Genomic DNA, 17,850 nt, shown 5'->3' with positions numbered 1-17,850 from the left:
TGCAGCAAATTCTCACCTTATCTTTACTCCCATGCCTCTCTGATTGGCGGCTGGGAGAAAGTAAAATACCAGGGATGTCTGGGTATAGGTGAGCATGTGACTCGCTCCTTTTCTCCTATGTGTCCGACTAAGTGCCTCCTGGTTTGCCAAGCACCGTCACATGGGGCCAGTGAAAAAGTCGATTGTACTTTTGTGAGCTTCATCAAGTTGATATGAAGCTTGCATGAGGCTTTTCTTACCAGGGAGTTAATGGGTGGATGGAATGGCGGGGGAGCAAGGAAAGTAAGTATATGCTGCTGTGGAGGGGCGACTATATGATCCGTTTCCTTTGTCCTACATGGAAAAAAAGAAAATTCCCTTTTAAGGTTCATGTGCACTTTTGCAATACAATAGTGTGAATGTGGCCTCTAAAATTGCCAGTATTTGCCAAGTTATCCAAATCACCACCAACTGCTAGAAATTATTTGGTTTTGCCACCGCAGTATGCAGTGGAGTCTGCTGCTTGTACTGATGGCCACACAACTGGAGTTAGTCCTAAATCTGTAATGATGGCGAGCACTATGATCTTGAAAGCATGGCGTCATGCAAAATCCTTGTTCTGGGATCTTTTCCTTGATATGATTTGACTGTTCCTGCTTCTATGAGTGTGCTGGATGGCAGATATTGTGCTTTCTCAGTAGTCTACCACTTTAATCCCCATGGTCTTGTAGCTTATCCCTTTTATTCCCATGGTCTTCTAACTTATCCCTTTTATTCCCATGGTCTTCTAGCCTACCACTTTGATTCCCATGGTCTTGTAGCCTACCACTTTGATCCCCATGGTCTTGTAGCCTACCACTTACCTTCACATATCTGCAGCAAAATGGGGGATATCAGTTTCTCATTTGTTTTTTTTTTTTTTTTCTTTTTCTGCGCAATTTTTTGAACATAAATTCCCATTTTCAAAATAAAAAATTTTTTCTGCACACTTTAGAAAAAAATAAATATTGCAAATTGAAACGAAATACACAGCATTTTTAATATACGAAGTGTCTTAAATACATGGGATATTTTTGTGTTTCTTTATACCCAGAATGTCAGCTTTTAAAGCATCTCTGTTACTAATAAAAAAACAAACAAACAGCAAAACAAGACTGTTTATACGTGCCTGTCCTGTCGACCAGTCTTCAAATTTGCTTCCTTGCATAGCAAAGCTGCTAGCAGAATCGTCAGGACCTGACACCCCCAGAAGTGTCAGGGATTAGGGGTTTAGTTTAAGGCCCCATTCACACACGAATTGGCCCGCACGTACAGCTGCCGGCCTTAGGGGGTGTGCGAGCTGTGCGGCCGCACAGGGAGCCATGACAACAAAGGCGCCAGGCAGTCGACACAGCTCGTCCTCGGGGCGGCTTCTCACCGCTGGCCATCCGACATGACAGTGCTCCCTGGTGCAGGAGGGAGCGCTGCCTGCTGTCAGAATGGCCAAGCGGTGAGGGGTAGAGAAGCAGCGCCCGCAGCTGTCAGGATGGCTGAGCGGGGAGGAGAACGGAGCTGCTGTCATCCTGTCAGCCATCGTCTGATCGCTCCAGTGTTTGTAAATAACTGGGGACACATAGTACTATGTGTCCCCAGTTATGAATAAACAGGCTGTGATTTACATCACAGCCTGTTCATTTAAGATTTCCTCAATGGGGAGAAGCACTCAGTAAAGAGGCTCCTCCCCATTCAGAACCTGGTGATAGTAAATGTTTTACTATCGGTGTCTGAATGAAAGGGGAGGAGCCTCTGTACTGAGTGCTTCCCATTCATTGAGTGCTGAGGCTACAGAAAAAGAAATGGAGGATTTGGTGTCCTCAATTTCTTTTCTATTTTAAAAGGGAAATGTCAGGGGTCTGTTTAGACCCCTAATATTTCCCCGAAGCCCCCCAACAGTAAACAAAAACAAAAAAAATGTAACAAAATTATTTAAAAAAGTATTATTAGACATGTGCGAAGACTAAGAATTAATTTCACATGAAATGAACGAAAACTAAAAAGTTTTCATTCGTTTCATCAAACAAAACAAATTTTTATGGTATTTTGGATTCAGCCATTGGCGTGTTCTGGAGGCAGGGCGCATGACGTCATATAACACCGCACGTGTTGGGCGCCGCCATCTTGGTGTATACCTAGGTATACACCAAGATGGTGGGGCCAATATCGGCGTGTGACGTCACCTGCCCGTGACGGCTTACAATCTAAAAGGGAGGGGGGAAGTGATGATACATGAGGAGGTAGCTGTGTGTGGATGAATTGTTTGAGAACGCGACGGTTCAGTGGTTAGGTTGAGGTGGGATAGGTTTCCCTGAAGAGATGAGTCTTTAGGGAACGCCTAAAGGCAGTCAAGGTGGGAGTTGTTTTCTGAATTGATCCAGCGCTTCATAGATTAGCATCATTTGTTGCCATGGTGCTGGTGGCTGGCCTGCCTGGACCATGGAAAGTCATGACAATGTGCAAACCTTTTAAGGCACCTAACAGCACCCTGATTGAGAAGGACTGCTACGTAGTCACCATTACTGGTATGTTTCAGATTTCTGTACCATCTGCCTATGTAAGTATTCTTCTTTTCTTTTTTTTTTTGTCGTAAAAGAAATTGGGCCTCCATGGAGTACTAGTATTATTTAAAAAGTTTACAACTCAATTATGAGTTGGATGATGTTCTCCAGATGTACATTCCTATTCTTACATCAGATAACTACTGTTGTGAAAATGTTATTAGAATAGTTTGTCAATTATGCAAAATAACTTGGAAATGTAAAATCAGCATTTGGTTCATTCATGCCTGGATTACCCCAGGAGCCAGGTAGCCACTAAAATTATGAATAAAATCACAGCTGGCACATGATGAGTATTTTCTATCACTGTCAGAGTGAACCTGTTGGAAATCTATTACATTAACATGGTGCAGATAGCTGACAGAATACAATGCCAGCACATACCTTTTACTTTTATAATTTGTTGCTCTGCTGGCACCAAGAGCCCTCACTAACTCCCTGCCCCCCCAAAATGTGTTTCCTATGTGGCATTGCTAGCATCTGCATATACAGTAGATATAAATCTTTACACTACTGTAAAAATGGCAGGTTTTGAGATGTAAAAAGAAATCCGACCAAGGTAAATCACTTCAGAATTTTTTCCACCTTTTAGGGTCCATTCACACCTGTATTTAAGTTGTGATTAGGGATTCCTGCGTCAGAACTTGTGATTTCCTGCAGCAGGAATCCTTAATCTGCCATTTACAAGCAGTTGGTGCCATCCTTTCGGGTTAATGATCAGGTGACAGCCGCTGCATTTGAAAGCAGCAGAAGGCAAGCACACCACGCATATATCATATGTGATATGAATAAATGCAGTTGGGAGACAATCATTCTCCCTGGACACACCATTGATCATTAACTTGGATGGATGACAGCTGATATACTCTTCATATGTCGGGCTGTGGTGTATGGTGGCAAGATAGAAGCCTTCTCTAAGAAAAACATCCAATCCCGGCTACATTTTGCAAAAACCATAATAATACAACTACAAATACACTACATTAAGTCTGACAAAAGCATGTGGAAACATGTGTTATGGTCTGATGAGACTAAGATTAAACTTTTTGGCCATAGTTCCAAAAAGCATGTTTGGCGCAAAAACAACATTGCACATCACCAGAAGAACTCCATACCCCCAGTGAAGTATGGTGGTCAAGGTGGAGGGACTTATGATCAGTTCCAAATAGCAATCAATTTTGACACAATACCTTCTGGCCTCTGCTAAAAAACTGAAGATGAGGAATTGTACCTTTCAGCACAACCCAAAGCGTACCTCCAGATCAACAAAAGAATGGCTTCACCAGAAGATCAAAGATGGGTATCACCCAGCCTGAGCCCGGACCTGAATCCGATTTAAAATCTGTGGGGGTCATCTGAAGAGGGTTGTGCACTGGATGTGGTCACGCAATCTGACATATTTGGAGTGCTTTTGTAAGGAAGGGTGGGCAAAAGTTTCCTAGGCAAGATGTGCCTTGCTGATAGAAAATTTAATATATTGCAGGTCATGAGTCCTTGGCTATGATATAGTTGGTTATAATGCAGATATGGTTTAGTGGACCGTGGAATGATTAAAACCACAGTCAGGCTTTTACTGTTGCTGAAGCTATATTATAAAGATTTCCCATGGCTGACCTGGAGTACCATTCTCCTCCCTTTACTTTTGGAGTAGGTACCCCATACCTTCGGAGCCTGACTCTCAGCCCACAAAGCTCAAGGTCAGAAACTGGCCAAGCCCTGTAAAATTTTACCAAGAAGGTGCATGCCTACTTCAACAAGTGGGGGCTTTGGACATCCATTCAACTCCTGGGGTAGTTGCCATCCAGGCATTCAGTTGTAGAAAGCTCCTAAAAAACCAGGCTACAACCTGAGTTATGGCACTTTAAAACCTTAGTGGTACAGGGTTCCCCCTAGTGTTCTTTTTCTCTCCCCTTCCCCTTTTGACCTAGGTTAACTAGAACCAGCTTCCATTGTCCCAAACCTGAATGGAGATCCACATCTTGAGTGTCGTTCACACAGACCTGATACCTCTCAGAGAATTGTTTCCTGCATTTAGCCTAGTACTTTTTTCTGGCACCCGCCCCCTCCCCAAAGGGGGAATTTCAGGCGACCATCTATGAAGATACTAGAAGTCGTGGATCTTGGTGAACAACATCTCTTTGTGAGGCTCAACTGCTTCAAGATCTGGCTGGATGTAGCTTTATCAGGCTACCTGTAGGAGATGGAAACCATCGTAGTCCTTCGCTGGAAAGGTCAACAGTCTGTCTACCTCTTAGACCCCTCGTTTTCAGACGATGGGTTGTGCCCCTCTCCTTTACAGGAACATCAGTCATTGAGGGATGTCTCCCATACTGTGTTGTGGTAATGCTTGTACCAATGGCTTCACAATGCATTGTAAGACAGTAAATTGGTATTTATTTTGAATAACAACATACATTTGCCTTTTTTAAATGTTAAGAAGATTCAGGTCCATGGGAGTGTAGCCAATCCTCCCTGGGCACAGCCGCAAGAGAAATATTAACCCCGGATTGAACAGAAAAGTGTGACTGGTAGAAAAATTGCCAAGGAAGCGACAGTGGGTTCAAAGGAAGAAGACCTAGGAAGAATTCACTCTTGAAAGAAAAACATAAAAAAGCCAAACTGAGATTTGCTAAAATACATCCTGACAAGCCACAATGCTTCTTTGAGAATGTATTTTGGACAAATGAGACAAAACTGGAGATTTTCGGCAAGTCATATAGGCTCTATGGTCACAGACAAAAAATGAAGCTTTTGAAGAAAGCACAGCATACCCACTGTGAAACATGGAGGAGGCTGCTCAGTTATGTTTTGGTGCTGTTTTGCTGTGTCTGACAATAAGGTGCCTTGACCCTGAAGGGTACAAATAAATGGCAAAACTGTCAAGGACTTCTGGAGCGAAATGTCCAAAAACTGTCTCAGTCGCCAGTCATAGGTCCTTCAACAGGATAATGACCCAAAACATACAGCTAAAAGCACACAAGAACAAAAACCTTGGACTATTCTGAAGTGGCCTTCTATAAGCCCTGATCTGAATCCCATCCAACGTCTATGGAAAGGGTTGAAGCATGCAGTCTGCAGAAGTCACCCTTCAAACTTGAGACAGCTGGATCACCTTACTTCCGCACTTGCCTGTTGGCAATTATGGAAGTCTCACTGAAAACTACAGTAATCGCTTGTTTGCAGAGATTGCCTATAAGAGCTTCTTTACACAAAAGCATATAGCTAAATGCACTGTACTGCAATCTAGGTGCGCTGCATTACCATTATTTGACTGGCAACCCAATGCACCTTCTGGCAGGTGGACTACAGTCTCACATTTAGCTAGCTACTTTATATTCGGATTGTAGTCCATCAAAGCAGTGAGCTTTGGGCAGTGGCTACTTTACAACACACACAGACCATGGGGAACAAAAGTAGCCACCCTCCAGAAGGAAGGACAGTGTCATCATGAATTCAGAGATGATTTGAGGATCTACACAATATAAGATATACAAGTAGGGTTCCTGCAGACAGGAAGTTAACTAATTGGAAACCCGACTTGTATGCTGAACTAAGGAAGGAAACTGGCAACTGAAGTCAAACAAAATGGCACAAGGCATCTAGGAGATGTGGAGCCATTATCAGATGAAGGTTTGGTTTAATTTTTTGACAGGCAAAATATTTTTAACGTCCTTTTCTTTAAATCTGTGATACTGTTTATTTTTATTTAGCACATTAAGTGACACATTTGTTTTATTGATCTGGGATCTTTACCTTGGGGGGGGGGGGGGTTCACCATGCAAATGAAACTTGCAATACATTTCTGTTCCATTGGCAGATATAGTATGCTTCAGTGAAGAGTATTCTGACTGGGACTATGAATATAAAATATCATCAGTGAGGAGTTGAGCACTATTGAGGCCCGGTTCACACCTGGGCGCTTTGTAGCGCGTTCGAACGCTCTGCAAAACGCTCAAACACCGAAAATTCCATTATTGCCTATGGGCATGGTTCCCACCTGGGTGTATTACAGGCCGTATGAACGCGCTACAAAACGTCCTACGCCCAAAGAAGTACAGGAGCTTCTTTGGGGCGTTTTTGTCGCGCATTTCCATTGGTATACAGCCAAGTAGCCCGCGAATCGCATGACAAACGCGCATATTCGATACGCCTAGGTGTGAACCCAGCCTAAAACACATTGCTTATTTGCCTGTTATTTAAAGAGACTGTGTCTTAGTTTGTGTCCTCCCGTTACCCTAAGGAGAACTATGGGGAAAAACACTGACCCCATAGTTCTTTAAATTATGCATCCAGAATGGGTCCCTTGGAAGGAAGACTTTAAATGCTACCTCTTCAGTGACCCATACCGCTGTAATGAAGAGAGGCCACTGCCCAAGGATTCTTCAGAATCTATTTTCGGGGGAGTTTGGTTCCTAGTTTTGCTCATAACATCTACGATCCTACAGGACACACTAGTGAAGTAGGTGATAGTGGATCAAACCACTTTGTGTAGTGGGGAACCAGGGTACTGACACTCCCAGAGGGGTTGACTCCTAAAGAGTATTTGAGGGGTGGTTTCTCTTTATTACGGTGACTGGTAGAGGTGAGTATTTAAAATCTTTACAGTGGACTTCTTTTTTTTTGGGCAGTTTTATTTTCACAACAGAGATGCTTTAAGGTTTAGATTTACGGCGAGTTCACACCAGCTGCGGTGCGTTCCAGGGCGGTAGCTGCTGGAACGCACAGCAATCGCACACTAAACTTCCCTCCCTTCGTTCTGGGGTGAGAGAGGGAGTGTTGGTGTATTGGTCAATGGCACTGCAGCTACCCCCCCTCTGCCCACAGTGCGCTCTGACGCGTGGCAAAACTTTGCGTTCGCACTGGACCAGAACATGAGTCTGATCGCATTGCGGGCAGGGGGCGTGGCGCTGCATTGACTTCAATGCACCACCACTCCCGCCCCAGAAGGAAGGGGGGGAGTTTTGTGTCGATGTGCCTCTGCTTCATGTTGTGCAGGTCTGTGGTCAAGCAGACATTGCTCCGTTATTCTCAGTGAGAACTCTACCTGCCTTAAATTCTGTGTAACTTTCCTTACACTTTAAAAGTTCAGAATGTAAAAATGTTCTTTCATAATTCTGCATGTATAAGAGTGCTTGATTCTTTTAACCTTTTGTTGTCCAGTTTGTAAATATTTATTTTAATTAACAGAGGGCAGACGGCAGGAGAGAAGATACTGTGCATCGTGAAAGCCCATCTTGCCACTTTGCCTTCCCGACATCACAAATGCGACCATGGGAGCTGGCAGTGAATAGATGGCCTCCTTCAGCGCCCATTAACCAGCGGAGGTTCTTGGGACCCTGCAGCGCCCCAGCACACCTCAGGCGAAGGTAGGAGCTGCGGGGCTCTAGAAAAGGTATCACCATCCAACATAGTGTGCATCACAGGCTACACTACGTTTTAAAATCTTAACCAGAATCGGACTGTACTTCTAAAGTTTTTTATTATAAAGCTAGTTTTTTTTTTTTCTCTCCTTTTACCATCTTATTTTTTTATTACAAATATACTTTTAAAGCCTAGGGGCATTACTTTTGCACGCTTCTTAACGTTTTTGTTGATTTATAATTTAGTTTACCAGTTTTTAGTAGGGTGATTCAAACACGGTTTTAGAGTTCTTCAAACAAAGTGAATTGCAGGTTAACATAACTGATTAATTCTGATCATAAAGGTTTGTAAACCTATTGGAAGGTAGAGCAGAGAATGTGTAAAAGCAGTGCCACAGTATTTTTTTTTTTTTTTTTTAACCCAGGCCAGCATTAAGCTGAATAATACTCCAAATGGCTCTTGTTAATTTTTTATTTATAGTGGCTGCTGTATATAATTAAAACTATAAAATGTTTCTAAATACAGAGGATGTTGGGGTGTAACCCCAACCCTTAAGGTGCCCATACACCTTACGACCATCGCAAGACTTTTGTCTTGCGATGGTCGTATGCTTATTGAAAGCTCGTACGATCTGCCCACCTTGGACGGGCAGATCGTACTTGCGATCATCGAAAGCCCGCCCCGCTGAGTGGCGGGCTTCCGATGACCGCAATGCAGAACGGGCAGTGTGCGCGTGCGCACACCAGCCCGTTCCACAGCTATCAAACGAGCAGGCTAGAAGCCCGCCGACAATCGTACGATTCTCGGCGGGTTTTCAAGCATGCTGGTTCGACAAAAGACGTGCGACCGTACAGTAGAAACGGTCGCACGTCTTCGTTCACACTGCTCGATTCTCGTACGATCGCGGGATTTCCCGCAATTCTCGCAGAGAATCGAGCAGTGTATGGGCACCTTTAGAGTGCAGAGTATTATGGAACTCTTATCCATCCTATAACTACAGACCGTTTTCCCCTTCCCTTCTACTTTCACGTGTTTGTTGTTTTTCGGATATTTTAGCCGATGAGTTGTTGTGGGTTCTCGGTGAACCTAAGGGCAATTGTATAAAATATAATTTTGTTGGTGACAATGGTCACAAGCTGCAACCTGAGCCAGCTCTATAGGTTGGATATGGCCTTAGTCCAGCTATATTAGTTCATTGGAAAGCATGGTAAATATCAAACCATGCCAGGAATAAGGTAGATATACAGGAGCTTGAAGGACCATAAGTTATAATCGTATTCTAAAAACCAAATTAAAGTTATGTGTAACTTTCGTTTGGTATGTTGTGTATGTTCAGTAGACTGCTGTCAGCTGTAGTATCGAAAGTGTGTTTTTTAATCAGGCAAGAAGCTCCAACACTTGTGTTTTATCATTAGACACTGGGAAAAAAACTGTTCTGTGGATTGGTGAACACAAATCATTCTCCCTGCGGGAGAAAAACATATGCCAGCCACTCTTGTAATGGGTGTCAATTTTACACATTTAGATGATAGAGCCTTTTTATAGTCGTATTATATGATACAATTATGTGTTTGCCAATTGGTTATAAAAGTTTCATGTAATACTTTCTAATAATGTTTTTGCCAATTAAGTATAGTCGTTTCTTTTAGTGCATTCTGCTAAAATATTGGTTCTAGCATGAATCTTTTTAAGTTGCTCCCATAATTTTTCTCTAAAGCTTCCTTGCTGTTTAAGTTCCATTACTATTTATTGTTTTTATTTCACTCCATCCAGCCCTCCAGTGAGGCGTCAGTGGGGAAGGAGGGACAGACCTCAACAGAGTATCGTCAGTCAGGATGATAGTTCCTTGTGGGCTGCCTTCTTTCCTGTAGATGAACATAGAGTTTACGCCCTCACCAGCACTCCACCACGAATGCTCCACCCCGCTTCACACTCCACTCAGCAAACTCCATTCATGGTTGACCTTCATGAACAGGTAACAGTTGACCAAGGTATTATTTTTATTGACGTCTTGGCACTAGATCGGAGAATCCAAAAGCATGCTATGATGTATTTCATGGGCACAGCACTATTCAGTCTTCCTTACAGACCTGTGAATGCTGGTTTGATAAACCATTTGATTTTTGTTCACTTGGACTTCAGCTTGTATAAAACCAGCGTTTACAGCGAGCTGTGTCAAGCCTTATCTCCAGTTTGTAAAGGACTGTCATTTTAAACAAGCTGCTAGTAGACACTAGTATGGCACTTGTTGAAAGCCTGCTAGATGCTTGATTAAAGTGATAGTCAGCACCCCCATGAGCAGGATGTGTGTAGGAAGCTAGGGGAAATCCTCTTCGTTGTCATGAGAACTGTGGTGTCCCCATTGAAAGACTTCCCCTCCTGTTCCTGTGAAAACTGTAAATATGTTGATTTCTCATCACTTTATTACAGTGGGACACAGAACCATTGTCAATGTTTAATTACCAAGTGTTCCTATTCTAGCCAAAATTAGAACATTTTGGCTAGAGATAATTTCACCTGTATTCCTTCTATCTGTGGTCTGGCATCTGTCTTAGTTGGTGGCACTAATTTAAACTGAAACTATACTCTCCTCCCCTCCAGTGATGCGACATCTGCAAGTATGATGCATTGCTTAGTATGTCTCTTCTGCAATAAGAACCTGTCTGGTCACCCAGTTTTTAAATCTCTACTTAAAGGAGAACTATGAGGTGAGTGATTTTCACTCGCCTCATAGTTCTAAGCCGACCTGTGACAATGAGATTGTCACAGGTCTGCTCAGTAGATCGGGAGGTGAGCGAACACATAACGGCGTTCGCTCACCTCTCGATCCTGTCACGGCTCTCTGCTGTGACAGGGGAGGGGCTGGATTCCCCTCTCCCCGCTCCGATCTGCCAGCGCTGACTGGGGGATCGGAGGGGGAGGGTACAGCTGGCTCTGCCTCTAGATAGGCAGAGCCAGCTGTCACTCACGCAGCTGGGCGGATCCCGGCACAATTGTCGGGATCCACTTCAGCTGCGGCGTCTCAGTATACCGCGAGCTACAGCTCGTAGTATATTGAGCCTAGGGTGACGGGAGGACGCTAGTTTGTGTCCTTCCATTACCCTAAGGAGAACTATGGGGAAAAGACGTAACCCCATAGTTCTCCTTTTTAAAGTTCCAATTTGACTCTGGGAAAGAAGGGGGAAAAAAAAAGCTAGAGACCTGGGGTATATAGAAGGATATAAAAGGTTAGTGAGGATGTTTAATATATCGTAGATATCATTTTGCTTGCAAATCCCTGAGTTTCAAGGTAAAAATTATGGACAAATTTGTTGGTACTCTCCCATGAAAAAAGGAAAATACAGTTTTTTTTCTCTGACAAAAGTAATTGTCATCCATCCTTGTCTATTTCATAACTAATAAACCTAAGGCTTTAATTTTAATTTTTCGTTCAATGGACTATTTTAAATAAAACAAATTAAATTGGAAAGACCAAAAGTGATGGAACCCTTAAACTAATATGTTGTTGCACAACCTTTAGAGGCATTTACTGCAAGCAAGCGACTTGCAGCCATGTCCAGGGATGTTGTCTACACTTCATGGACCTTTTAAACTTCTTCTTAACCTCTTGCCATCCGCCCGTTAAGAAAAAACGGACGGACGGCTGACTCCTATCTGCGGGTTGCCGTCGCCAGACGGCATTTTTTTCCTGCTCGCGCGCGCCCGGGCAGGAAAGACCCGCTTGTTACTACAGCCGTTAACGGCTGTTTCACATACAACCGATCAGCCGCTGATCGGTCGGTGATTTTTCCTTAATATAGTAAAAAAATAAAAACCCCAGTGGTGAATAAATACCACCAAAAGAAAGCTCTATCTGTCCCCAAAAAAGGGTATAAAATTCATTTCAGTACAGCGCTGCATGACGGAATAAATGTCAGTCAAAGTACCGCAGCGCTGAATACTGAAAAATGGCCTGGATGGGAAGGGGGTTTAACACCGCGGATGTTAACTGGTTAAAGATGTATTCACAGAAACATCAAGTTGCCTGGAGATGGTCTTAGTTTGTAGTACCTTTTGACATCCTCGTCTATAGTTTTCTTTCTGTTCTTCTTAGAACACTTTCTTCTTTGCTTTTTCGGGTCTATGTTCAGTGTGTTGCACACAAAAATGCCAAACAGAAGAGTGACTACTTTTCTCCATTTTAAATAGGCCGGCTAATTACAAGATTGAAGACGTGTGATTCTAATTACAAAAAGCAGTTCGTTTACTATAATCCAATTATTATATTTTCTAGAGGCATCATCAAATCCGTCCAGTTTATTTTAGAATTTCTATGTAGTAAAAGCAATAAAGTATCTATTTTCACACTCACTCTGCTTTACTCTGGCATTCCGAAGTCATGCAGGTATACACGAGACAATTGCTTTTAATTCCATAATTTTTAAGGAGTCGTGAAGACTTGTTTCAATGGGCTATAAGGGTACCAACACATTTGTCTCCTATCTCCTGACAGCTTTATTAGCCAGTGACTTTGAACAGAAAGAACCATTAAGAACCCAAGTGCAGGTCTTAGGGGTAGACAGGTGCAAGGAAAATGTGTTTCTATAGCAACCGGATTAGTGCAGCTTTTCAGTTGAGCTTTTGGTGGTGTGGTGAACCATGTATTCATCAGAAATGACTATGAAGAATGCACGAGACAATTTTGGACTTCGATGTTGCGTCAGCAGAAGAGCACCGTAAAGTCCAGTGTAAATGAAACCTTTATTATTCTAGACCAGCAACACAAAGCCCTGCAGGGGACTTCTGACACATTTCACCTAAACCTGGGCTTAGTTGTAGAGAGTTCTCTACGATTCAGCCAAGTTTACGATTCAGCCAAGTTTAAGCTGAAACCTATCGGTGGGCGTGGTCCCAGGTGGGACTTCATGTTCCTTGTCTGGAACAATAAAGCTTCACCTACAATGGACATTACAGTGTGCTGCTGACTTCTTCTTTTGGATTTATGGAAACTTTGGGGAGAAGTCTAGCCCGTGCTTGGTATCGGCACCTGGTTAGCTACAGGGGTGACCCAGAATATAGGGATTAGGAGTGGTGGATAACTTTTTCACTCCAGTGCCTTGTCGCTGATTTGCAGTGCGCTGTCCATACAGAATACATAGGAAAAATCACTTTGGGATGTAAACTGGAAGATTGGGTAAAAAGCTGGACCATTTAGGATAGACTTGAGGCATGAAGATTGATAGCCATCAGAGACTATAACTATGTTTTGGCAGTAATGCTTATGTATGTTTTTAATACAACTTCTGACCTCTTGTATTTTCCAGGTGCACCAGGGACCTGTCCCTCTTTCATATACTGTTACAACAGTAACTCAAGGTTTCCCTTTGCACACTGGGCAACACATCCCAGGGTGCAGCACGCAGCAGCTGCCAGCATGTTCTGTCATGTTCAGCAGCCAGCACTATCCACTTTGCTGCCTGCCTCCTCCGGTAAGTGGTAAAAAGCATGACTTTAGTTGCTGTGATCTTTTGTTTTATTTTTATATCATTTTTTGTTCTAATGGTAGACAGTTACTGTTCTGTTTCAGTTTTGTACTGTTTAGTTTAAACTGGTAAATGTAAACTGTCCTTTATCTGAGAGAAAGGATAGAAGAGACTGATGAGACTTATAAATGTGTCATTAAAGCTAGCCATAGAATTAAGATGGCCTTTGGATGTCCTGGAATAATATAAGCATGGAACAATCTATTCTTGTTAAGTGAAACAAACATACGTGTACATAAAATGCTGTCCCAAATGCAGCCTGACCCAATCATCTATGTAAATCTTAGCAAGCTAGTTTAAAAAAAAAATCTAGCATGTCTCCTGACCAGATCAGGCAAGGATCATCCTATGTTCATGGGTACCTTGAGCAGGTACTGTTGGTCAAGGTTTTGAGCATTTGCCTTTGATTCCAAACATATACAGAGGGGAATTTATCAAAACCAGAGCAGACAAAATCTGGAGCAGCTGTGCATGGCTACACATTTTTTTGGTTTGCATCAGGAGGGGGAATGGATTTGTACCATTCCAGAAAACCATAGAGCTCTTTGACTATGGTGCGATTTTAGCACTGCTTGACTCGTCTATAGTGCAGTGTTTTTAAGGTTTATGATTTGTGAAAACAGAGACCCAGATTTCACTAGTTTTAACAATAGTTGAGAATGGTTAATAGTTTCAGTGACGGTGTCTCTTGAACCTTTTAGAAACCTTTTCAATTTTAAACATCTTAAAGCAAACTTGTAGTTTGCCTTTTAAGGGTAAATTAACCGGTTCACTCTAAGACATGGAGGGTGAGGAGTTCATATTTGCACGCACTTCCCCGTCATCCTGTTTTTTAACACTGGTTTGGAACTTACACAGAGCCAAGTACCCTCTCCTTTCCCCAAAATGGCAGCACCCTGGCCTGGTGGTTACCTGTACTGTTGAAAGGCAGGAGAGAGAGAGAGTCATATGCACCTCCATTCCCCAAAAAACACTAGGTTGTGCTCCAGTTGGTTAATAGGGAGGCAGGAAAATAATATGGAAGGTATGTATGAGCCTTCCTGCTGCAAAATAGACATGTTTCTTTGCCCTGAAAAAGCAAAGTACTGTCTGTTAAAAAAAATATATATATTTGTGGAAATTGTTAGACTTGAGCAATTTATATTTTATCAATGGGACAAAGTACAAAAGAGTCGGCGCCTGGATTTCGGGCAGTGTTATGATCTGGGGTTGCGTCAGTTGGTCAGGTCTAGGTTCAGCAGTGCTATGTGCCCAGAAAATTAGGTCAGCTGCCTTTCTAAATATACTGAATGACCAGGTTTTTTTTATCAATGGATTTTTTTTTTCCCAGATGGCACAGGCATATTTTTAAGATGACAGTACCAGGATTCATTAGGTTTATATTGTGAAAGAGTGGTTGAGGGAGTATGAAACATAATTTTCACACATGGATTGGGTACCACAGAGACCAAACCTTAACGCCATTGAGAATGTTTGAGATGTGCTGGAGAAGATTTTACACAGTGGTCCTACTTTCCCATCACTGGTGGAAAAATGAATGCAGCTCTGGGTGTAAATAAATGTTGGGACATTGCATAAGCCTATTGAAACAATGCCATGGTAAATGTGTGCCGTAATCAAAGCTAATGGTGGTCAAACTAAATATTAGGGTGTTTTTTTTTTTTTGCCAGGCAGTGTACAACAGACATGTATCATTAATAAAATCTATATATTCATTGAAGTATTGACTAGACATATATTATATTGTTTGAAGCAGTAACCAGTTGTGTTTTTCTTAAAGATCATCCCAGGGTGCACCATGCAGCAGCTTCCTGTTTCGTACCAGCCATTTCCTCCTCTCTTATCCAGCGAGCATTACATCTTGCACCCTCACCCACCGCTGCCACCACACCAGCCGCCTCATTTGGCCTCTCTGACCCCATTTGTTACGGTGCAGCCACAGAGAGTGGTAAGTACCAGGATAAAGTGTCATTTTTAATATGTTGGCTTAAATTGAAATCTGTACGTGCTTCTCAACACCTTGTTTACTGCATAGGATTCTACATCCAGCTAGATAATAAAGCATGATGCTCCCAATATCCAAACCTGAGGAAACTGACCATAAATTCTGTCAGGGCTTATATATATGGTAACACTTTTTGCACCTTTACAGCATCGTTCTACTAACATCACCTTTCTTCTAGTAAATCTACTAAAATCACTCCTCCATAGTTCTCCTTTTAAGTCATGGGTCCTTTTTAAGATCTCTAAGGCTGCAAAGGCGATTCTTTTGCTGCCAGTGTCCAGTCTTGTGAAGTTAGCTGCATATAATCCATGTTCTGTGACAAAGTCTTGTACTGTACTCCAAGAAAAGGAGTTTACAGTTAAGTAAAAATTCTAATTTTATACTCATTGTAAAACCTTTTATTGGAGTCTATTGAGGGACACAGATCCCAACTCGTTTTTGTTTGATTGTGCTCTTGGTACTATTTTGTTACAATATTGATGCATGCTGTTAGTAGGAGGGCTTATTCTGGGCAGGCCTGTATTTTTTTAGTGTCAGTGTCTAGTCCTTCTGTAGGTGCCAGCATCACCAGATTGTTTTTCCTTGTCCCTCAATATACTCCAAGAATAGGTTTTTAAGTCAAGTACAAAATCCTATTTTACCCCCGATTCCTAAAATTGGCTGTGTTGGTACAATAGAGATCTCCATCTGGTGCATATTTTGAGATTTAAAGTAGGTGATTTAAAAGGAACCTATCTGGATGGGTATAGGTGAGCTACAGTCATTCTTACCATTCTTTTACTACATAGTCATTGATTTTATGGTAGCATAAATTGATGACGTGTTTGTATGTGCACAGCAATGCTCACACTGGATAAGGAAGCTCTTTTGCTTTGCACAGTGCTGCCTGGGCATGCTCCTAGGACAGCAGAACACACTGATGATGATGTACTGGTCTGTCCATTCCCCATCAGTCAGCTGTAGATCCTCAAATCATCTCTGAATTCATGCTGACACTGTCCTTCCTTCTGGAGGGTGGCTACTTTTGTTTCCATGGTCCCTGTGTGTAGCCACCGCTCTAAGCTCACTCCCGTGATGGCCGACAATCTCAACCGACAATGGCCGACAATATCATGGGAATGAGCTTGGAGCAGTGAGTGCCAAAGACTAACTATTGAAAGTCTCTCACTGTGTCTTATGAGTGAAAATAACCAAAATGGGATGTAGACATTGCCTACTCCAGAACATTACAACGTTCACTATCTAATTACCTTAGAAAATGTAAAAACAAGACACTTCTTTACTAAACTATGTTCTCTTTAATACTATCCTTGAAAAGTAAAGGGCATTTTTAACAAATATGGGATTATTTTAAAACTTTTATTGAAAGCAGTACTTTCTAAAACACAAATAACCTCATATAAAAACCTGAAAGCTTCAATGTATAACATTTTTGTTTTTGGGTCTAGATGCACTTTAACTTTTTACATGAAAAAATAGATTCTGCAAAACCGATTTGGTAGCCAAAGGCCATGTGGTTTAGACTGCCTAGTCTAGGAATTGCCAGGCAGGAGTTTTTATTCATGCCAATAAAAAAGAAATGTAATTTACAAATGCTGCCATATGCCCTATTGGTTCATGTAAAGTGCTGTTTAGGGTTACGCTGTAATATGGTATAACCTGTGTTATTTGTACTGAGAATTGTCTGCCAGCGGAAGATTCTGCCATCCTTTACAATGAATGCTAATAAATGTTGTTTAATAAACCAAATATTACTTTGATACGCACCTTAGTTGGTTGACTGGTAGTTACAAATAATGTGATCAAAATACTTTCAATATTACAGCAAGGCACCTTTTTAGAAATGGCAATCTACAAACATATACTTAAAGGAGAATTATGAGGTGTGATTTCCACTCATCCTCATAGTTGGAGCCGACGTGTGACATTGAAACTGTCACAGGTCGGCTCTATTGATCGGGAAGTGAGCGAACACATACCATCGCTCACTCATTTCCCAGTCATCTCACTGCAGAGAGCAGTGACTGTCGGTCACGGCTCCCCACAGGGATTCCCCCCTCCTCTCTCTGATCCTCCAGCGCTGACTGGAGGAATGGACGGGGAGGGTGTGGGCACAGCTGGCTCTGCCTCTGGATAGACAGAGCTCGCTATCAATCAGCTGGCTGGGTGGATCTCGACAGTATTGTCGGGATCCGTCCCGACTGCGGCACTTTAAGTATACAGCAAGCTGTAGCTTGCTTTATACTGAGCTTTGGGTAACTGGAGGAGGTTAATATATGTCCTCCCATGCTCCTCAGGAGAACTATGGGATAAAAAGTTTACCCCATAGTTCTCTTTTAAAGATGATTGTAGAATTTTTATTCTTTACATACCATATTTTTCTGTACCT

General features: G+C 42.3%; 1 protein-coding gene across 3 annotated transcripts in view; it reads left to right on the top strand.

The window, feature by feature from the left end:
• The window catches only part of RNF44 (ring finger protein 44), a 28,428-nt gene that overhangs the window by 4,122 nt on the left and 6,456 nt on the right, over nucleotides 1–17,850 (top strand). For 2 of the 3 annotated variants that reach the window (XM_018569730.1, XM_018569731.1), the window contains exons 2-5: nucleotides 7,761–7,939; nucleotides 9,708–9,909; nucleotides 13,238–13,402; nucleotides 15,237–15,404. In XM_018569730.1, coding sequence (XP_018425232.1) covers nucleotides 7,836–7,939; nucleotides 9,708–9,909; nucleotides 13,238–13,402; nucleotides 15,237–15,404 — 639 coding nt within the window. In that variant the 5' untranslated portion in view covers nucleotides 7,761–7,835. Of the gene's footprint in view, nucleotides 1–7,760; nucleotides 7,966–9,707; nucleotides 9,910–13,237; nucleotides 13,403–15,236; nucleotides 15,405–17,850 lie in introns of those variants that run through there. The other variant, XM_018569732.1, reaches the window with a different exon arrangement.

The sequence above is a fragment of the Nanorana parkeri genome, unplaced genomic scaffold (assembly GCF_000935625.1).
Source record: "Nanorana parkeri isolate BGI_ZX_2015 unplaced genomic scaffold, ASM93562v1 scaffold1383, whole genome shotgun sequence".
NCBI classification, from domain to species: Eukaryota; Metazoa; Chordata; class Amphibia; order Anura; family Dicroglossidae; genus Nanorana; species Nanorana parkeri.
Note: the sequence above shows the minus strand (reverse complement) of the source record. Positions and strands in the feature narration are given on the sequence as shown.